The sequence below is a fragment of the Ipomoea nil genome, unplaced genomic scaffold (genome assembly GCF_001879475.1).
Source record: "Ipomoea nil cultivar Tokyo-kokei standard unplaced genomic scaffold, Asagao_1.1 scaffold1622, whole genome shotgun sequence".
In the NCBI taxonomy this organism is placed as follows: Eukaryota; Viridiplantae; Streptophyta; class Magnoliopsida; order Solanales; family Convolvulaceae; genus Ipomoea; species Ipomoea nil.
The window spans coordinates 160,049-182,262 of record NW_017618050.1 but is presented as its reverse complement, the minus strand read 5'-3'; the positions used below and the strand labels follow the sequence as shown (position 1 = coordinate 182,262).

General features: G+C 35.7%; 3 protein-coding genes across 6 annotated transcripts; 2 read left to right on the top strand and 1 right to left on the bottom strand.

The window, feature by feature from the left end:
- Positions 1-1,156: 1,156 nt before the first annotated feature.
- Positions 1,157-7,232, top strand: LOC109191424 (sugar transporter ERD6-like 5). 4 transcript variants are annotated; one of them, XM_019342076.1, is made up of 20 exons: positions 1,157-1,308; positions 2,453-2,586; positions 3,162-3,224; positions 3,603-3,692; positions 3,799-3,858; positions 3,936-4,001; positions 4,087-4,152; positions 4,237-4,312; positions 4,406-4,470; positions 4,895-4,987; positions 5,082-5,162; positions 5,256-5,340; positions 5,445-5,488; positions 5,633-5,695; positions 5,909-5,968; positions 6,055-6,114; positions 6,236-6,295; positions 6,681-6,795; positions 6,886-7,038; positions 7,177-7,232. In XM_019342076.1, the coding sequence occupies exons 2-19, from the start codon at positions 2,455-2,457 to the stop codon at positions 7,005-7,007; spliced, it is 1,401 nt and encodes a 466-aa protein (XP_019197621.1). In that variant the 5' UTR covers positions 1,157-1,308; positions 2,453-2,454; the 3' UTR covers positions 7,008-7,038; positions 7,177-7,232. The 4 variants fall into 4 exon arrangements, with proteins under 4 accessions (XP_019197621.1, XP_019197624.1, XP_019197620.1 ...); XM_019342079.1 differs by lacking the exon at positions 7,177-7,232 and having other exon boundaries at positions 6,058-6,114; positions 6,886-7,132; XM_019342075.1 differs by lacking the exon at positions 7,177-7,232 and having other exon boundaries at positions 6,886-7,132.
- A 6-nt stretch (positions 7,233-7,238) lies between these two features.
- Positions 7,239-11,021, bottom strand: LOC109191423 (aspartate--tRNA ligase 2, cytoplasmic-like). The gene is made up of 10 exons (XM_019342074.1): positions 10,415-11,021; positions 10,157-10,267; positions 9,872-9,985; positions 9,064-9,354; positions 8,806-8,916; positions 8,523-8,576; positions 8,150-8,229; positions 7,940-8,055; positions 7,740-7,854; positions 7,239-7,593 (listed from the first exon to the last, which is right to left on the bottom strand). Exons 1-10 carry the CDS (start codon positions 10,910-10,912, stop codon positions 7,467-7,469), a joined length of 1,617 nt encoding a protein of 538 aa, XP_019197619.1. The 5' UTR covers positions 10,913-11,021; the 3' UTR covers positions 7,239-7,466.
- A 5,113-nt stretch (positions 11,022-16,134) lies between these two features.
- On the top strand, positions 16,135-20,962 carry LOC109191448 (phosphoglycerate mutase-like protein AT74). The gene is made up of 3 exons (XM_019342128.1): positions 16,135-16,149; positions 16,211-16,766; positions 20,327-20,962. The coding sequence occupies exons 2-3, from the start codon at positions 16,289-16,291 to the stop codon at positions 20,728-20,730; spliced, it is 882 nt and encodes a 293-aa protein (XP_019197673.1). The 5' UTR covers positions 16,135-16,149; positions 16,211-16,288; the 3' UTR covers positions 20,731-20,962.
- The last annotated feature ends 1,252 nt before the right edge of the window (positions 20,963-22,214 follow it).

Sequence of the window (22,214 nt, the reverse complement as noted above, 5' to 3'; positions counted from 1 at the left end):
AAAAAGGGGTGATGGGGTTATACATCATGACTAGTTGACTACCATGGCATGGTTATTATACCACAAACCCAAGTTGAATTATTATACCATAGTAGTCAACTAGTCATGATGTATAACCCCATCACCCCTTTTTCCTTTCAAGTTGAGTTAGTATCTAACACACTTTATGATCGACTTGAGCTATCAGCTATATGTTATCATGTTATTCGTGTCGATAATGAGATTTCAATGTTATACTCCTTGTTAGAGGTGGCCAAAGTTTGGCAAAGGAGAAGGCATACCAATCGGTTGTCTCTTCCAAATGTGATCGGCGATCGTTCGACTGCTGGTCGTCAGTGATTGTGACTGAAAAATGATGGAAGGGTCGCCGAAACTTAGATAACCTGTAATTACATGTTACCAATCGATTTTTGACTTCAAAATAACATGTTTATGGATTCAATTGTAATTTTTAAAAGTTTAAAAGTCTAATTGACTTTTTGAATAAAGTGACTCCCTGATTGATGTTTTACACTTTCATACATTTTTGTTTACCTAATTTTATCAATCATTATTGCGTGGACCATATTTTTTATACTGTAAAATAATGTATATTCAGTACAAAAATAATATACATTATATATTATTTTTATACTGAGTGTATATTATATTGTATAATGTACATTCAGTACAAAAATAATGTATATTCAATATATTAAAAATGTACTTTTTATTATGGTTCATATAACATTGTGTGGACCATGGTCCATACAATAATTTGCCTGACTTTATACCGGAAGGCTTTTAATAAGTTATGGGAAATAGAGGGACATCTACTGCTAGTTTGGAAGAATCATTGTCTTTCTCTCTCTCTCCCTTTTCTTTTATTTTTAACCAAGAAAGATATAAGTATAAAACATGTAGAGTGAATACAAAATAAAATGGTATAAAATAGAAAATGAAAATTAAATTTTATTTATCGCAGAAAAAAAGACTTATTTACTGAAATATGTGGCGTATGGTATCAAAAGAAAAGTTGGAATGTCGTGTTAACTTCTGTTTGTTTAATTAATTAATTTCTGTTATGTTAGCCCCAAGAACAGTATAAAAAAAAGTCTCCCCCACTCAGACTCTAAGCAAGAATCAATCAATTTTCAAAAAAAAAAAAAAAAAAAAGCAAGAACCAATCAATTAACTTTTGTCATTCATTATTGTATTTTGTATTTGTATACTCTCTCCCTTTCTATCTATCTCTTCGTCAGAGTTTCTCTTTCCTCTGTAAAAGATTGCATCTTCACACAACAATATTGGAGCTATCTATTCAATCAGGTTCATCATGTTGCTTACTGCTCTACTTTCATTATCTCAATAATCTTGTTGGATACATGCAAGTGGGTTCTTCAAGTTGTTAACTTTGTGCTATTTCTGAGTAGATTGCTTATATTTGCTCAGTAACTTCTAACTCAACTGTCATGGGGTGTTAAAGAGGTAGAGGTTGTTACTGGCTTAGAGGCTCTGAGGCTGAGCTAAAGGGTTTGATTCAGACTCATGTTGTTCATTTTTATTTTATTTTTTCAAATACTGATCTTTGGCTTTCTGGAATTATTCTTTTCTCAGTATTTGAACTGTCAACGAATTCTTGGACACTTTCTTTTTTGGAGATTTAATTCCTGGCTTAAATGCTCTGAGCTCTTTAGTTTTGAGTTCTGCCTTTCTGGTTGAGTAAAAAAGTTTTGTTTCTTCCTTATAGATGAAGGTTGATAGTTGTACTTCAATATGGATCTGGCCTTCATTGTCACTGCTTGATGGCTAATTGAGGGTACACTTAAATGCAGAGCAGTTCCTTTAGCATACACTCAACCTCATGGTCAACTAGTTAACTTTTAGCCTTAATGGTTGCTATACTGTTCATTACAATACTTTTAACTGCTGAACATAGCTTGTTGGTTTTGGTCATTCATTCATTTCTCTAGTACTTTACTTGTCATGAGTAGCTGCAGAAAATTGATATCCTCTGAGAAATTTCTTGTTTTGTATCACTGTGGTGGAAATCCTAAAACTCAAGATAGAAAAACATACTCTGTATTTTTTGTCAGACCACGAGGTGTTCTGAGCAGGTCCTAACTGTAGGAGGCACCTTTAAGCCCGTACCATACTCAGACTAATCCCCGTTCGCACCGAGTCGACCCAATTAAGGGGGCCAGATTGGTTTTTCCATACGAGAGGGGTTCGAACTCCCGTAAGAGACGAGAGTGCACGGCCACTCACACTAACCAAGCTGGTTACATACTCTGTATTATTATGTAGCACCTATACAATACTTTAGATTTTGACAGGGAATGTTGTTTTTTCTATAATGGACATAACCATGTATCAGTTTATTAACTTCCGTACAATACTATAAATATGCACATTCATTATTCTAATATTTTCTTTCTGCTTCCATTTTCATTTTTTTGTGCCATCCCAACAGAGATGCAAGAAAGAGAGGGCGTGGAAGAAGGCTTGCTAGATGGAAACAATGGTGAAAGTGCAGCAGAGATAACATTTGTTGTTGTCCTATGTACCATTGTTGCTGCCAGTGGTTCTTTAGCTTATGGTTTCTCTGTAAGTATACTTACTTTGTGGAATGGATTGATGATGCCTGCATTCAAGAATGGGATATCAATATTATTTTCTTTACATACTTATATCGATATGCATATATACATATTTTTGCAATAACTATTGAATTAAAGATGACAGTTTATACCAAGCACCTTGTGCTCAGATGACACCTTTGTGGCTCTCCTTGAGAAAAGGTCATAGGATCGAACCCCGGTGGTGGGATATTGACTCTTTGGTCTGCAATAGTTAGAGAAAGTATAGAACAGATACTACCTTGTAATAGAGTCAATAGTACTCAAAAAAAAAAAAAAAAAGATGACAGTTTATCTGCACCCATATTGTTCCTGGCTTCAAAAGAGCATGCTAGGATTCACTAGACTAGCTTCATCTCTACTCAAAATTATCATTTTATTTTAACTTCTTCACCCTCCAGACAACAATGATTTCTTGGAAGAATAATGCCGTGTTAAATCGTTATTACTAACTATACATCTATACTATCTCTTGTGAAATATGATTATTTAACTACCATTGGGTGATTCTTTAACTAACCAATAGTTGCAAACTTTTTGCAGGTTGGATATTCATCTCCTGCTGAATTTGGCATCATGGATGACCTAAGCCTGTCTATTGCAGAAGTATGTAACCCTTAGGTTTCTATATTGCATATTTTGAATGGATATTTGGCGACCTCTTGAATTTCAAGAGATCACATATAACAAGAGTTTATATTCAATCATAAAGTGGTGTAATTATTTCAATCAATAAGCATGTGCACCAGTATGTAATTTGGAATATGAAAATTTTGACATTTCTACCATTTTGGTAGGTTCTGTTTTGATCCAACTATTCAATTTTTGGAGTTATACGTATTTAATACAATGCTTTTGAGAATATAATGTTCTTCTTTCTTTAAGGAAGACTCCTATTTTTCTCTTTCTTGATTTAGAACTATAATTGCCTTCTTCGTCCTTTTCTCCTCACTGATGTTGTCCTTCTTTGGCTTTATTGAATAGTACTCAGCTTTTGGTTCAATATTGACATTTGGAGGAATGATTGGGGCTCTAATAAGTGGCAGAATAGCAGAAACCATTGGTCGAAGACTTGTACGTTTTTGAAGTTCCCCCTTCTTATAGTTGTATGCTTTATGCTTGTTTGTTATTGCTGTCCCTCTTGCTGAGAATTAGCAATCTGATTTATGGTTGAAAACAGACAATGTGGTTCTTGGAAATATTCTTCATCGTTGGATGGGTTTTAATTATATTTGCAAAGGTATGGTGAAATTTCCCTTATTATGGTTTTACCAAGCACTCTTGAAATTCATTGTTATTTGAATTTTTTGTCTGAAGAATATTTGGTGGCTTAATATTGGAAGACTATTGATGGGAATTGGAGCTGGACTTCATTGTTATGTGGTAAAGATTGTTAGCCCGATGATACATGTGTTCGTTTTTATCTAGACGATGGTACATGATATGACACAATTGGTTTTACAAGCAGGCACCTATATACATTGCAGAAATTACACCGAAGAATAATCGAGGGGGATTTACAGCTGCTATTACGGTAAGTAAATGCCATTTCCCATTATATCAGTGAATGCATCCCTTTTTGAGTTCAAACTGCACTGACAATATAATTCTACTACAGTTTTCAGTATCCATTGGCTTTTCACTGATGTTCTTCTTTGGGAATTTCTTCGCCTGGCGAAACCTGGCTCTAGTTGGTAATAAATACACTTTGATGCTTTACATAACACTTCTTTTATTGTTTGAGTTGACAAACTTTGATGTCTTGAAATTTGTCCCCGCCCTTTTAGGAACTATACCTAGTTTCATACAGGTGCTAGGCACATTCTTCATACCAGAATCCCCAAGGTGGTTGGTGAGTTTGATTATTATAATTTGCACAACTTATTTACTACGTTAGAAAGGACATTGTGGGCAGGGCCGGTAAAGGGGCTATGTCTAGTACCCGGTGGCTGGGGGATTGTTGGGCGTAGGCCGGTAAATCCCCTAAGGGCCAAGTCCAGCGCCCAGCCTGTCTCGAACAATGTGATGGCGGTCTATAAGTTGCGCCTTCGCTACTAGCTATAGCTTTTGGCGTGAGTGGTAAGCGCTTGATCCTAACAGACATCGTACTCAACAGACAATGAAAGGATCTAAAACTGCTAGATCAATAGGCATCTTCAGTTCAAACTATTGGGCATTCATTGTCTTGATTATCATTAAGAAATCTACTAGTGAAGATCTCTTTTGGCTCTACCTAAGTTATCTGCCACTTTCAGCTGTTCATCTTGTTGTTTTAGGCAAAGACTGGTAGATGGAAAGAGGTAGAAGCGGCTCTACAAAGGCTAAGAGGGAAGAACTCTGATGTTTCTTCAGAAGCTGCGGAGATTAAAGTAATGGCTGGCTCGACTCTACTGATCAAGTCATAATATTTTTTTTTTTGTTGTGGATGTTGCTACACAAATTTACTTGGTTGTTTTTGGTCAGGAGCACATGGAAACCCTTCAGAAACTCCCGCAATCCAGATTTTTGGACTTGTTCAACCGGAGATATGCCCATTCACTTATTGTAAGCAGATGGAAGCTTACTAACTGGACTAACTCCTAAGCAAGGAATTTGACATTTGAACATCACATATTTGTAATTTTGTGTTGTTATTAGGTTGGAGTTGGGCTTATGGTTCTGGTACAATTTGGAGGTACAGATGCGATCTCTTCTTATACTAGCTCAATTTTTGAAGCAGCTGGTAAGTCTATCACTATCAGTATTAAATTATGCAGTTCATCACTTATACTGTGGCTTTTAGGGGAAAATCTTAAAGGTTTTTGACTATCACTACCAATCAAAAAGGTTTTTCGAGTGGCATTGCATCTACAGTGATGGCTGGCCTCCAGGTTTGTGATTCTGCCTTCCTTCCTTCCTTGTACGGTCACTCTAACAAAAAGAAAAAGAAAAAACAAAAATGTTGCAGCAGAAAGTGTGTTTTTGAAATGGCAGGCAGGCATGCATGCATAAATAAATAACTTTTGTTTCTTCAGCTTCCTGCTGCAGCTGTAAGTGTGGCATTGATGGACAAAATTGGTCGACGTCTAATTCTGATGGTAAGGATAGGAGGCGATAGAATAATGGAAGTAATAGATGGAGAAACCTCCAGCTTGGTTGGCGTGAGTGGCCGTGCACTCTCGTATGGAAAAACTAATCTGGCCAGCACTTTGCCCCTTAATTGGGCCGTGACCAAAAAGTAGTAGATGGAAATGGAGGGACGATATACAATACATACATACTACATTGCAATAATGTTTTTGTTTTTGCAGGTTACTGCCACGGGAACCTGCCTAGGATGTTTGATTGCAGGGTTGGGATTTGCTTTTAAGGTGTGTAATGAATGAATTATTAGATTAATGTGATTTGTAAGTGTTATTGAAAAATTTGAGAAAATTAATGATAAGTAGCAACTTAACAGGGGGGGTATGAAGAGCTGGAACAACTTTCGCCTGCATTAGTATTAACTGGCATACTGGTGAGTGTTTGTTTTTGTTTGAGTTAGTTAAGTTAAATAGTGGGCATGTATGAAGAAAGAAGCTAGTAGCTGTGATGGATGGATTTACTGATATACATTGATGAATTCATTCCCATCGCAGGTGTTTTCAGTGTGTTTTTCTGCTGGCATGGGTGGTACACCCTGGGTTATCATGTCAGAGGTAAGTAGTATTTGGATTTTGAATTTTGAATTTAGATTGGTTGTTGCAAAAACTAATATAATGGTGTGTTTAGTGGTTTATGGGTTAGACACAAGAAAGAAATGAGAATGAAAGTTATACACATTGTTACCTAATTAAAATCAACCATTCCATTAATTCAGCCTTATCACTCCTCACTGCATTGCCTACTCACCTCATCGCGATCAATTGCCTTGATTTTTGTTTTTGTATTTGTAAATTCTTTATTCTAATTATAGGGTCAATTAAACATCAATATTGGTAATCATTCTAATTCCACCTTACTACCAAACATGCAAAATACTTTCACCAAAACTCATTATAATTACCAAATATTTGATTCATCCGTTAAATTTGTTTGTTGCAGATATTTCCAGTAAACATCAAGGGAACAGGTGGAAGTCTTGTAACATTGAGCAACTGGTTTAGTTCATGGATTGTAACCTATGCCTTTAACTTCCTATTTCAGTGGAGCTCAGCAGGTACCTCTCTCTTTCTCTCTTTCCTATAGATCAGATGTATATATACAGAAAAAAGTACAGTGAGTGAGAAGTTAAGTTGGGGAAATGCAGGTGTGTTTTTTGTATTTGCTTGTGTGTCTGCAAGTATCGTCATATTTGTGGCGAAGTTGGTGCCAGAGACCAAGGGACGAACACTGGAACAAATTCAAGCTTCAATGACGTTGCTACAATAATCACCACCCATCATTGCATTCTTATATATATATGCTATATAGCTGCTTTTCTTGGAACAACACAACGTCCACATTCCAAACTATGCTACAATAATCACCAATCATTGCATTCTTACATATATGTATAATATAGTCTCTCTCATGCTAATATGCTATATTGCTGCTTAGATGGAATAACACAACATCCACATTCCAAACTAAAAAGAATTCAATCATGTTGTATATCTAGAGTTGCCAAATAGATTCATAAATCATGTTCCATGTTCATAATGGCATAAGCATTTAAGTTAAGTTGTACACATTTTTGGTTAAAAACCCATACAAGGAGGGAGAGATGTATATTTTATATGGGAGGGGAGGGAATTCAAAACAAATATTCAACTCAAAAATGAAATTGGGAAAACTGGCAAAGCTGATTTTGATTTTGCGAGTCTGTCAGCCAGCGGCAAGGCAAGGCAATCATGGAGCGATCCTTTGCGGATCTCGTGGGAAGAGTGATGTTTTACGGATGTTGTTAAGTGCGCAGAAAAGCATCACCACACGCTCCAATCCCACTCCAAATCCACCATGTGGAGGTGCACCGTACCTTTCACACAACAAACAAATAAATCATCAACTCTCTTACTCTTTTTTTTTTTTTTTTTAAATTTAAATAAACATTTTCAGTTCAAACCAACAATTTTGGTAAATAACCCTTGGTAAAAAGCTATACTAGTATATTATTTGTGTTACCTGAATGAATCAATATATGTTGATATTGTTTTAACATCAATTCCACATTCCTCTGCACGCTTAGTCAATAATTCAGGTACATGGACACGTTGAGCTCCTGAAATAATTTCTTCCCCTGAAAATAACACATCAAACAAATTTCAACACTTTTTTTAACATAAAAGAGCGTGCAAGTCCAGAGTTTTTTTTTTTTTTTTTACCTCGAATAAAGACATCAAAAGAATTACTGTAAGCAGAATTATCGTAACAAGGCATGGTATAGAATGGCCGAACAGCCAAGGGATAACGATGAAGTATATAGAATTCTGTTCCATACCTACACAAGGACAACAGTGCATAACAAATTCATCATATAATCATGACTTGAAATAAAACACACGCGTCAAAATAAAATTAAGGGGTGTCAGTACTTCTCCAAAACAAGCTGCCCCAGCTTTCTCTCTGATTCAGTATTTAGGTCTCCAAGTGGATCAACATCAATGCCAGCTTCCTGACAAATCAGATTTTCATCATTAAGTAGAATAATAAGGTTTAGTTCATAACATAATAACTCAGGATGTCCTTAAAACATTGGCAACTTGCCCTCAAAGAGAAGTGCAACCATGAAAGGAACCTACATGAGATATCCACATTTTATAAATCTTTTACTTCCTTTTACCAAAAGAAAGCAAAATTGGTTTGCAAAAAACAGAAATGTTCCCTATATCTTCAGCAGGTTATCCTTTCTCTGCATTTGAGCATATTGAAGTCTCACTCAACAAGTATTTAATCAGGAATTCTCACCTTAAGCATTTGAATCCCTTCTTCAAATGTAAGCCGCAAAGTCTTTCGCAAATACTGCAGTGTCATTCACTTCTATAATTAGTCCGCACAAAATAAAATATGAAAATTTCAGTAGCAGTCGAAGTTACTCAAGTATATGAGTCATTCTACAACTCCATGGTGCTAATATATTTAGTTCGCAACCCATATCAGCTCCTTATTTTTCAAGGATAGCCACAGATGTTGTGTAGGAAAAATTCATATACAGAAGACCATTAAGGTCAAAGGACTAATCAGATATTACCTTTAAAGGTTCAAAGGGATACTGCCTCCCAATCGCTTCAAGTTCCTTCTGGCAATTTTCATTCAAACTATCAAACATAGCTACAAATAGGCGGTCAACAACATCCATCACCTGCACAATGAGCTCAATGCATCAATTTTTTTCTATATATCTTGCAGATTTAGGAAGGCTAAGGTTTTAGCTGTTCATATAATAGTAATTACTTTGGTACTCTTTCATTAAAAACACTGATAGAAGTTAGACGATTGCAAATTATACCTCAGAGTAGTGTTCATTGATCTCCATTTCAACATCAAGCCCAGTAAACTCACATAGATGTCTGTGTGTAAAAGAATCTTCAGCTCTAAAAACAGGCCCAATTTCAAATACACGGTTAAAATCACCACAAATAGCCATTTGTTTGTGTAGCTGAGGTGACTGCGCCAAACAAGCAGGTTGACCCTTGTACTCCAATCTAAAAACAGCCGAACCGCCTTCACTAGAGCCTGCAATCAACTTTGGAGTGTGGATTTCGAAAAAACTTTCTGACAGCAAAAACTGCCTGAATGCCTGTATCATAACAGAAGAGTTTTACCATAAGTGAACTAGCAGCTGAGGTTGTAATCAATTTATATTTTTCATTTTTCACTAATAGGGATAATTTTACTGAGAAAATACTAACAGGATATCCTTGGACATTTCCAATCAGAATTTGTCCAATATAAATCAAGTTTGTTTTGTGTGTGAGCAGACAGAAAATCACACAGCACACAATAAGGGGTGGAACTCCAAAAACTGATAGATAAACTTGTACATTGGAGTTAATATGTGTGTGTGTAGGAATCAACGTAGTGGTACCAAAGTCTATCTTCCTGAAAAAAGTTTTTTTTTGCTGCAGAACTTTAATCTCAAGGCTCCTTGAGAAGTTAAAAAGGGTCACTATTCTAATGTTTGATGAAGAGTTACAGGTCACTATTGTGCAATAAGTTTAAATTAAGGCATCAAATAAGCTTGAACAACGAATTGATGAACAAATTTTGAAAGAACAGCATAAAATGATATGCAAGACAGAGAGATTAGGACAAACATTTGCAACTTGGGATTGAACACGAAATATGCCTTGGTTAGCAGCAGTACGGATATCAAGAACTCTGTGGTTCAAGCGAGTGTCCTGATTTACACGAACAAGCTGCTCTCCCTCCTGCACATGAAAACCATTGCATACATAAATGCATGAATAGCTGTGAAATAAATTCATCGAAGTAAATGTCGAAAGCTTATTCTAGAGGGAAGACATATCAAACAAACCTGTTAATGTAGTTTTGCAAATCAAATTTAGAGTAGCCTACACTTCATGGAAATAGGGATTCACCTGCAAGGCTTTTTCTATTTCAGCTTCACTTCTTGATGCATCTTCAATACTAATAGGAAGTGTTGGTGCAGCCTTGCTGACGCAATAAAGTTTCCGTATTTGGACTTCCACCTGCAGTTAAGGTAATCATAATAATCTTGAGAACTTCCACAAAGACAAATCATGCATCTTGAGAGGTTCAGGTTGCCACTAGAAAAATAAAAAATAAAAAATCAGAGTTTGCACTCTAGTGAGAAAATATGTGCTCTCAATTTGTACCTGCTGAGTAGCGCCCTTGATTTGAACATTGGGAACAGAGACTACTCCTTCGACATCAACAATGGACTCTTTGCTCAAGCTGGTGGCATATTTGACCATCTGCCCACTGACGAGATCAGGTGCGACAGTCAACACGCATTGCACGGTGAATCCGCGCTTTCTCACCACAATAAACGCTATCTTCTTCCCGACGGCCCGGATAGTCTGCGCCCTGCCGCGGATGAGGACCTCCTTGTCCTTCAGCTCGGCGGTCAGCGCGCCAATATCCGACCACTTGCGGCCGGAGACTGCCTTGGACTTGAGATCGTCGAGCGGAATGTCGCCGTAGTTAGCAGCAAGGGGGTCGGGGGAGTCATCGATGGAGACGGCGGATACCGCAGCCGACGCAGCGGCTGCCTCCTGGCGGCGGCGCTGGCGCTCCAGCTTCGCAGCCTCTTTCTTCGACAGTTTCTTGCCGACATCGCCTTCATTTGGAGGGTTTGAGGGCTCAGAAGCCATAGTCTGTAGGTAGGGTTTTAGAGAAGACGAGAAGAGAATTACTTCTGTGAACCGGTAACTGCGGTAAGGGAAAGGGGGAAGTCACACAACCTTATGACTCTGTTTTGGCAGCATATATTCTTATTCTTAAACCACGTACTAAATTTATACCGTGTGCTTGGTTAGTATTGGATTCAAATTTTGTACAATTTATATATGCTATATTCTAAATTTTTATCAATCAATTCTTAACTTTTTAAATCTAGACTAAGTTTTTTATTCTAATCTATTTGTTAAATTCTACTTGAATGGGTAGTATTACACATGTGCAACCTTTTTTTTTTCTTCATGTTAAATAATTCTTTTATAACTCAAGCTTCCGATTTTATAAGACTATATATCATATATTTCATGAACTTGTCCTCAAATTTATAAAAAAATAAATTGAACAAATTTAGTTTCGATATTTAACACTAAATTATCCATCGAAATTAATGACACTTATAATACCACTCAAAATAAATGGTGAAATTTTTAAATTTGTTATGGGTATAAAATTAATATTACCCCACACTTTGAAGTTTGTACAAAATATCAACATGTATCCTTTATCTCTCACACATATATTATTAATTATTAAAAACAAATCATTTTTGTTATAAATTATATTATTTATATTTATTTGGACATTAGTATAACAGTTGCCTGCTCTCATAAATATACATGCAATTTACATTGGTAAATTATGAATGTTTTCATATGCTGTTATATATAAATATTTTCTGTATGCATTCAGTTCGTATAAATACAGTATCATTTATATAAAATATATTATTCAAAATATACATTTCTTTTCGAAAAAAAGAAACGGTATGAATATATATATGATTTCGGAAAGGATTTTTTTTACATTCTCTGTATATGTATGTGAATAAATATATATACGATACCTTATGAAATTATTGTGTATGGAGCTGTTTTCCGGCCACGAGGGTAGGCTACCCGGCTCCACTTCCGGTGACGATGGACGACGGCGATACTCCTCCGGTCTCCGGCTTAGCTCGGTGTGATGAGTTGTATCTGTTTCTCTCTGCCTCTTTCGCACGTTGTTTCTCTCTTCCTCTTTCGCACGTTTTCTCTGTTTTATTAAGCTGCTAGAGTTGAGGAAACTAGGCTTAATCCATAACAAGGAATATGGCCTTGGGCCGGGTCTGGCCCAATTCGGCCAGCCCTGAGCTTATTAATACAAATGATTTGAGCTTATTGTTGTTGGGCTCATTTTGTGTTCATAAGTTATTGAACGAAGATGATGGATTATGTTGAGCCATGACAGGCCTAATTCGATTATTTTTTGGGCTTCTTTGGTTTGTTTTTTATTTATTTATAGGAAGGAAATATCCTATTAAATCTAGGGATGTCAACGGGGCGGGGTGGGGGCGGGGGACATACCCCCCATCCCCGTCCCCGACTTTCTTCCCATTTCCCGTCCCCATCCCCATCTCCGTCGGGGAATGAAAAATTCCTCCCATCCCCATCCCCACGGGAATTATTCGGGGACGGGGAATCCCCACCCCGTTAACAAGTTATAAAAAAAATAAAAATTAAACATTAAAAAACATTTAAATAAATAACGCATATATATTCATCCCCAACTCAAAGTTGTATTCAATATTTTACAATTAAACATTTTATTTAAAAATATGCATGACATACAATGACAAGAATACTTCTAAAATTATATATATTGTATACAAAGTACTACATTTGTGTGTGTTGTGTGACAATATATATATATATATATATATATATATATATATATATATATATATATATGGGGACGGGACGGGGGGACGGGACGGGGAGAGTACTCCCCATCCCCGCCCCCGTCCCCGGCGGGGAATTTAAAATTGCCCCCATCCCCATCCCCTATTTCTGTCCCCATCCCCGTCCCCGTAGGGGCGGGGAATCGGGTTCCCCGTCGGGTGCGGGTTCAATTGACATCCCTAATTAAATCAAATGAAATGTCTCCATTGAAGCTCGAACCTATTATTTCTCACATAAAAAAGCAACGTGATACCATTGGATTACAAAGTCTTTGATTGGTTTGTTTAAAGTATTAGGAATCGTTTTAAATTCTGGACTCATTTAATTTAAGATTTGGGCTTAATTTTCTTATGTTTTTTGTTAACCCAATTTCTTAAAAATCATCTTCCATCATTTGTTATTTGTGTCTATATTTATTTATTTAAGGTATTTGGACTAGCCTTAAATCTATGCATGCTCATACACTTAATTGCTATTATTTTTGTAATTTATTTGCTTTATATGAGTTCATATGCATATTATATTAGCATAATATATAATTTTATTATTATGCGAATGACAAATTATTCTTTAGAGGTGGACCCTCGTTTTTAGCCAGCCTTAGTATATATAGATTTTTTTTTTTGAAAAATCTCGATCTTGGCTGCTATAACCAAGTGTGAATTCACCGAGCTTGGTTTCAACGGGAGCAATTACTCAGATGTCCACGAGTGATGAGGCCAGTTGTTATATTATAGACCGCGGTGCATAATCGATTATGCACCGCAGCCCATATACGGCGCCGTTTCTTTAAGTAAAGAAACGGTCCGCCGTTAGAGTTAACGGAGTCCGTTCGTTTGGTGTATTAAACACCAACTGACACTACAGTATATCCAAACCGACACTGTAGTTATATCAAAATGATACTGTAGTTATAGTGAAATGAAACTGCAGTGTATATAAACTGAAACTGAATAACATTTCACATATTTGAGTGTATATTGTACAATGAAGCTGTAATTATATCAAAATGATCATGTAGTTGTGTTTTAATAAAACTATAGTGTATATAAAATAAAATTAAATAACATTTTCACATATTTGAGTCTATAAATATCGAATAAAACTATAGTTATATCGAAATGAAACTGTAGTTGTGTTCAACTGAAACTGCAGTGTATACAAAATGACACTGAATAACAGAGTTACTTTTTGCAAAAGGGTGCGAGACGGCGGAAATAAACACTGTTAATTTTCATTTAAAAAAAAAGACGCGCGGTGCATAATATAATTTGCCGATGAGGCTTTGAAAGCTAAAAGCCCTAATTTTTCCTTGCCACCATCTGAACCATGACCTGAAAAATGAATACCTTTCTGAAAAAAGGACCCCTATGCCTTGGAAATCCCTGAAGGATAGTTTTAACTAGTAAATATTCCTAGACATTCCTTAGACACAATTTGACTGACTTAACTTGAGATTTCAAAATTTTAAAGTCATTATAATTTGGCTTTACACAAAATTGTGTCCCAATTTAACTCTACACCAGTGTCCGAAGCACGCAATGTTGCTCAGTCATGCAACGCCAAGAGGGACCGGGGAAGAGGTTACGATAGGAATCAAGGCAAAGGTGGCAACAATAACTCCCGAAACCATAATACATAGCAAAATGATCCAACTCGTCGAGGATAACCATTTTCATACAATTAGAACTCTGGCCAGAAGCAAGTATGCTTCAAGTGTGGGTGTAAAAGGTAGGGATGCCAATGTGCCCTGCCCCCGACGGAAATCCCCGATCCCCGCCCCGAAGAAGATGGGGGTGAAGAAAATTTTCGAAAAACGAGGATGAGGATGGGGATACCCCGCCCTGCTCCGTCCCGTCCAGTCCCCGAATAATTATATATATATATATATATATATATATATATATATATATATATATATATATATATATATATGTTTATTTATTTATATACTTAGTATTTTAAAATTTGAAACTAGGAATTAGATTTCAATTTTTTTTTATTATTAAAAATTACAATTATTTAACATTTTGACTAGAAGTTAATGGGAAATGGGAAATTTCTGTCCCCACTTAATTTTCCGTGGGGACGGGGAGTATTTTCAATCCTCCGACGGGGACGAGGATGGGTACAGGGTTGCGGGGACGGGGACGGGGAGCCTGTTGAGTTTGGATTTAGAACAACCTAAATGTGGCATAGCACCCCGGTTGAGTTTAGTTTAGCTTCCGCATTTTGAGAAATTTCACATATTATTGTGAATAATTGTATTTAGAATTTGGGGGTGTTACATACGCACTCCTGAATTCTTAAATAGTTTGAGATTGTCGGGTCTTCATAATCATTCATTGATATGTGTATGTTATGTTATTGCGGAACATAGACCACTCTCTTGGTCTTTGTAACGGGACGCAGGTCATCATCACAAGATTGACAGATCACATTGTCGAAGTAATAATAGTTAATGAGACACATGAAGGAACCAAAGTTCTTATCCCCCGAATGTCTGTCACTCCTTCTGATACGAGATTGCCCTTCAAGTTCCAGCGTAAACAATTCTTATTGATGCTTGCATATGTCATGCCTATCAACAAAAGTCAAGATCAAACACTAACCCACGTTGGGTTATTGCTAAAAAAAACTGGTCTTTAATCACGGACAATTGTACGTGGCTTTCTCCCGAGTCACCCATCCTGATGGCCTGAAGGTGTTAGCTCTATACGAGGATGGACAAGATTGTGTTGCGGGGTCGTCTATAAAGAGGTTTTCAATAATGTGTAAATACAATCGATGATATTTTTTTTTTATCCAAAATAACAAAATTGCTATATATCTAGATAAAAATATATTATTTATACAAATGAATTAGGATAACAATTGATTACTATAACTAAGTTGATAGAGAACGAACACATTTGTCAATTTATAAAAATCCTAAACAATAATATATAAAATCTCTAAAGTTACCGCCTCGCATGCGTATCTACACATTAGTTATTTATTTGAATAATTATTTGCTCAAGTTCGAGCAATAATAACATCAACAAACATAAATTATCTAAACTATATATTGAATTACAGCATATAATATTTGATGTTATAATTTAAATAATTGTATATCGGTTCAAATATTTTTAATATATTATAACAAATATATTCAGTGCATCGCAGAAATGAAAATACTAATATTTATTTAAAAATATAAACATTGGTATTATCCCATAAGTTTGAACGTAATCTGTTACCATATTGGATAATATAATACGGCCCTCATCTTATTATATGCTTATGGTAAGAATTCAAAAAAATCATACTCCGCAGACCGTAGTATTTAACACGTTTTCCCTCCTTCAAAGTAAAACACTTCCTAATTCCTATGCCATGCGCGTGGGAACAAGAAAGCCGCTGTTCAAATTTCAAACGCTATTGATATATATATATATATATATATATATATATATATATATATATATATATATATATATATATACGGTATATCTTTTGAAACTAGCGAGCCGTCTCTATCCCCCCAATCCAATCCCATTTCTCTTCATCTTTCCCAAATTTCAGCGAAGAATGTTGACTGCCGGTGATACTGGGCAACTCCATCAGAATCACCAAAAGCTTCTCCCTAAACGCATAATCTTAGTGCGCCACGGCGAGAGCCAAGGCAACAAGGACGACGCCGCCTACACCGTAACCCCTGACTACAAGATACCATTGACGCCTCATGGGATCGAGCAGGCCAACCGGGCCGGCTCCAACATCCAGCTCGTTGTCTCCGATCATGGCGCCTCCAGGAACTGGAAGGTCTACTTTTACGTCTCACCTTACGAGCGCACGCGCTCCACTCTCCGTGAGATCGGTCGGGCTTTTCCCAGGAATCGGATAATCGGGGTTAGGGAGGAGTGCCGGGTCCGGGAGCAGGACTTCGGCAACTTCCAGGTGGCCGAGCGGATGAAGATCATTAAGGAGACTCGGGAGCGGTTTGGACGTTTCTTCTACCGCTTCCCCGAAGGTGAATCGGCCGCCGATGTTTTCGATCGCGTTTCAAGTGAGTTTCTATTTTCTCTTAGTTTTTTAAATTTTTGCTTTCTTAGCATTCGTCTCTGCGCGCTGTAATGTTGTGGATTTGAGCCTGTTGACTGTTCTCAACACTTCAACTGCGTATCGATCATTGACAGGTTTTGTTGGATGAAACATGAATATTGCGTGTAGATAGCTGTTCTCTACTCTCTAGGTTTTTTTCCTTATTTAAGAATTTGTTTATATATATATATATATATATATATATATATTTTAAACAAAGCCAGAGGATTAAAGTAGTTAGATCATATCAAGATGATGAAATTATTTCAGTCTGTGTTTAGGTGGAAAATAGGTATCTGCTATGCTTTTTCTTTTAGCATGTTCCATTTATTTTCCTTTTTCTTTGCTGATTGGAATTTCGAAAGGATCATTATTCTATTCTCATTGAAATTCCCTCATATGTAAACTGTAAATATGCTCAATTTTCATTAAATTACGGAGAAGTAGAAATTGCCCATAAAAATTGGATTATCCTGCGCTTCAGAAATTGTGATTTGTTGATATCAGCTAACAATCTCCTCCAAAGACAACTTAGAAAGAAAAGAAAGAGTTTTCTTCTTTCCATTTAGTCATGCATTTTTCTATAACTAGCATTTTAAGTACAATGGATGTTCCCTTCATATCATCATAGGGAAAAATGGGAAATATGATTGGTAGATGGACTGTTCTGTCATGGAGTATTTTTACGTGCTATGGTGAATCATAGGTTAGACTACATAATTTGTTATTTTTCTTGAAATGCTGCGATAGCAACCCATATGATCTTACCAAGTTTGGATGAAGTTCCTTTTTTTTTTTTTTTTTTTCGTCTATTCTGCATAGAAATGAGCTATTTGCTTCTCTACTATAGCGAATTCCTCAAAGTTAGTCATTAATTTCAAAATTGCAGTTGCTTCTAGACTTTTATTGTAGTATCAAATTTATAGGTATTGTTTTAAGTTTTGGGTTAAAATGGATGCAAGCTGGTGTGTTTGAATGGTATTTTTCTAATCTTCATTAGTCCTCTAATTGTTATAGTGTAACAGGGGGCTTAGTTCCTGTATTGTAGGCATCACCCCTTTTAGGGTGTGTTTGGTTGGGGACTTTTGCATTCTACTATAGGTTTTGATATGCATTACCATGTTTGTTTGCCTACTTTTGTTATCCTACTATTGGAATCAAATCTTTTAGTAATTACAAAGCTTTTTACCTTTTTTACTCTACTTGTGAACAATGGAATACAAAAATAAGGAAGAAAAAATTAAAAAAATAAAAAGGCAATTGTCTATGTATTAAATATGGAATTTTAATAATATACACACATATATGTATGCATATATATCTGTATTATATTTTTATTTTTTATTTTAATTAATTAATTATTTATTTGTTATTATTTCAATTCCTATTTACCACCAAACAAAGTGACTCATTATACTTAAACTCATTACCATTACCAAGTATTTGATCCCATTACCATTTGTTTGAACCAAACACACCCTTAGTTGTTAGGTCCTTATGTTAATGAGTTCGTCAAAATTTACCGTTATTCTTTAGAAATCCTAGTTGATTAGGGTTACTAATTGAAATTTTACTTGCTATTTTTCTTTTTATCCCCAAATTGCACTCTAGCATAGTGGCCAAATGGAGGTCATTTGTCTACATTTTTGCATTTTTGAATCTCTGGCCACTAAGTTGTGAAGTTTGGGTGCAATTTGGGAGAAGAAGAGAAATGAAGTGTGAAATTTCATTACTAGTCTTGATTAACTAGAGTTTCCAAAGATTTAAGAGTAAATTTTAACAACCGTAATAAAGGAACCAAAAACACCACTTCGTTGACAACTCAAGGATTAAAAGTAGTAAAATGCATAACATAGTGATTGTGTGTGCTATTATCCTATATTTGAGGGACACAAAGTGCTATTTTCTATTCTATTTATTTATTTCCAAACTATTCCTTATTTCCCCCAATTTCAAGCCCTAATTGCCAATATCATCTCATTTTAATGTTGATTTATGGTTTGAAATGAGAAGAGGTTAGATATAAATTGGAGTAGAAGAGAAATGGCTAATGAAATTACATAAACACCATCTTAACCAGCCTACTTTCTAACAACCCAAAGTGTCTTCTCTTGCTCATTCTTGAATTAAATTGTGGAGATAAGCTCAGAAAACTTTTAAAAGCTGTAAGCTCTTTTCATAAACCTATCCAAACAACAAAATGAACAAATATTAGTGTAACTACTTATTAGTAATGGATAAGCATAAATAAGTTGAAAATAAGCTAATCCAAGTTGTGCCGTAGTGTTGAAAATTTTATGTCTTAATGATCTCAGAGTTAAGTTGGATTAATATTTTGTTTCTTGGAGCTTTGAACTCTTCCTTGTTTCTTGAAAAGCTAAAGTGAATACAAGCAGAACTTGCACTTATGCTTGTAGTGGCACTTCATCTTATAAAAATAGGGAATGCAGAGATCCTTACATCACTTCTGAACTACGCTCTTTAACTGTAAAAAATGTAACTTAATATCAGGTCCTTGTGATAACACCAAAGTTAAAGATTGTGCATGAATGATTTAAGTAACAGCTATGGTGTAAAATTTGAAACAGAACAGATTCTTTTTAAGGTCAGTTTGAGACAAGGAGTCAAGGAACTGTACTTTATTATAATGCTGACATGTTGGCATGACCACAGTTCAGTATTCTGCTCTATATTTTGATAAAGTTTTTGCCAATGACATTTATTTTTTTGTTACTCGAGTACAAATTTAAAATGATAACAAATAAATGATCTACTTAATATAGTAATTGAAGTGTGGTCAGATGTGTTTGACTGAACTTTTTAGTGTATAAGAATTCTTTGACATCTTTTAAGCATGTAGTTGCATCAGTTACATTACTGTTGGAATGGAACTTTGATTGATCAGATAGCTTGTCTTTTCGTGATCTTGATTTCATTTTAAAACTAAACAGATCGTTTAAGAGTTTGCAATTTAGCCATCTTCAAGTGATTAATAGCCTCTTTTTTTATATTATTTTATTTTATTTTATTTTATTTTTTTCTTTCAGGGCCATATTAGCTTATTTATTTGATATTTCATCTGTGTCATTTGTTGACAAGACTATAAGATTTTCCATTAGTTCATGTGAATATATGAAGTGCTGATTAGACCTTTATAACTGTCTCAACTAATTGTGTTCATATGGAAGTGTTTTTTAAGTGTGTTGGGAAGTAAGAGACTAGTATTGAAGTAATTCTAGGCAGGCAGAAAAGCCTCTTAAGAGGATTAAGCTATATGATTAAATAGCCACTTACAAAGGGGCTGCTACCAAATGTTATGGAACATAAACGAAAATTGATTACTTGATATACTCCAAACTCCATGCTTTGTACTTTTTATCTTCATTGTACCTCGAAGCGAAATGTTAATAAATTGTCTATTATATACATGTTGTGAATGAAGCTGCAAAAGGGGTTTGGGTCTTGGCTTCTGTTTGATGATATTGCTGCTGCACCCGTTAATTTACAACATACATTACACTGCAGGTTTCCTTGAATCTCTATGGAGGGACGTAGATATGCACAGATTCCACTGTCAACCATCGGAAGAACTGAATCTTGTAATTGTATCCCATGGACTAGCTATACGTGTGTTTCTCATGAAGTGGTTCAAGTGGACAGTGGAGCAATTTGAGCGTCTAAATAATCTAGGGAACTGCGAGTTTCGTGTTATGCAGATGGGACGTGGTGGAGAGTACAGCCTAGCAGTCCATCATTCTGATGAAGAGATGCAAGCTTGGGGGTTAACCCCCGAAATGATTGAAGACCAAAAGTGGCGAGCTAATGCCCCAAGAGGCGCTTGGAATGAAAATTGTCCATGGTACCTTGATGCTTTTTTTGACAGTTATGCTGTGCAGTCAGATGATTGTGGTGCTGAAGATGAAAAATGAAATTTAAAAGCTGGTAGGCAATAGATGATTCTGATTCCCATTTGTTCTTGCTTGGTATGCAATGCTAGTCATGCCTAAACTAGTTTATGAACCATTAATTCACCTCTGCTGAAGAGATGGAGGTTCCTTATAATCAAGCATTATATTCTTTGTAAATTTAAATTCTAAATGTAGCTGTTGTAATGAATTGGCTAACATTTTCAGGAAAATAATGAAATTCAGCATTACCTTACCATTGTGCATTTTGTAGATGTAGTATTTAATTTTCCAGGCATTTAAACATTTTCTTCCCCAGTCTCTTAGATGCATGCATTGATGCATTCATGAACTTTACATGAGAGGGTCCTAAAAGCCCATTAGATTCATAAATTCATCACTTTAGTTAAATTTTTGTGTGGAGAAAACGATATTTAAACCTCAAATATACTAATAAGTTTGTGTTCAAACTTATACCAAGGGTTAATATGGACCAAGACAAACATGGCTTGATGAAGTTACTTGGACAATACAACGACAATAACATCTTTGTTTGTATTTAATTTTCCACACATTTAAACATTTTCTTCCCCGATCTCATAGATGCATTCAAATGATGAACTTTGCATTAATCACTTTAGTTGGGTTTTTGTGGAGGAAATGATATTTAAACCTCAAATATACTAAGTTACGTGTTGCAAAAATCTCGCCTAGACACTGGTCGGCTGCCTAGCGTATCACCATAATCGGTAGTCTAGGCGACCGACTAGGCTGCCTTGGCCGCTTAGGCCTCCTAGGCACTGACTAGGCCGCCTAGTCGGCCGATATGATTAGCCATTCTTCATTTTTTTTTAAAAAAAAAATGGGTTATTTCACTCAAAACAACATCGTTTTGAACAAAATAACCCTAAATTGTTCAAGCTCTAGATGTTTTTTAAGTTAATATTTAATATTTTTGTATTAACTATTAAAGTATTAAATACTTTATAATTATCAAGTTTTAAAAAATTTAAAAATTTTAAACATATTTTAAAAAAATAAAAATTAAACTAAAAAATACACGGATGCCTAAGCGCCGATTAATCTCCGCCTAGGCGCCCCTCGAGTGCCTAACAATTTTTTCAACCACGACTAAGTTTGTGTTCAAACTTATACCAAGAGATTGAATATGGACGATGAGAACTGATTGTATTATATTTTTTGAACTTGATTACAATGAGATCAGATGATGTGAATATATAGAATAGAGAGTCACAGTGTGACAATGATAAGAAGTAGAGAGTCACAGTGTGACAAGGATACGAAGTTCTAAACAGACTCATATACATAGAGTCCTAATACTCCCCCTCAAGCACAATGTATACTAGTAACTTGTAGCTTGTCCCTTAAGGAAGAAAATCTAGGTCCAGGCAGAGCTTTGGTGAAGATATCAGCAAGTTGATCCTTTGTGGAGATGAAGTTGACTTGGATATCGCCCGAAGCTACTCGATCACGAACAAAATGATAAT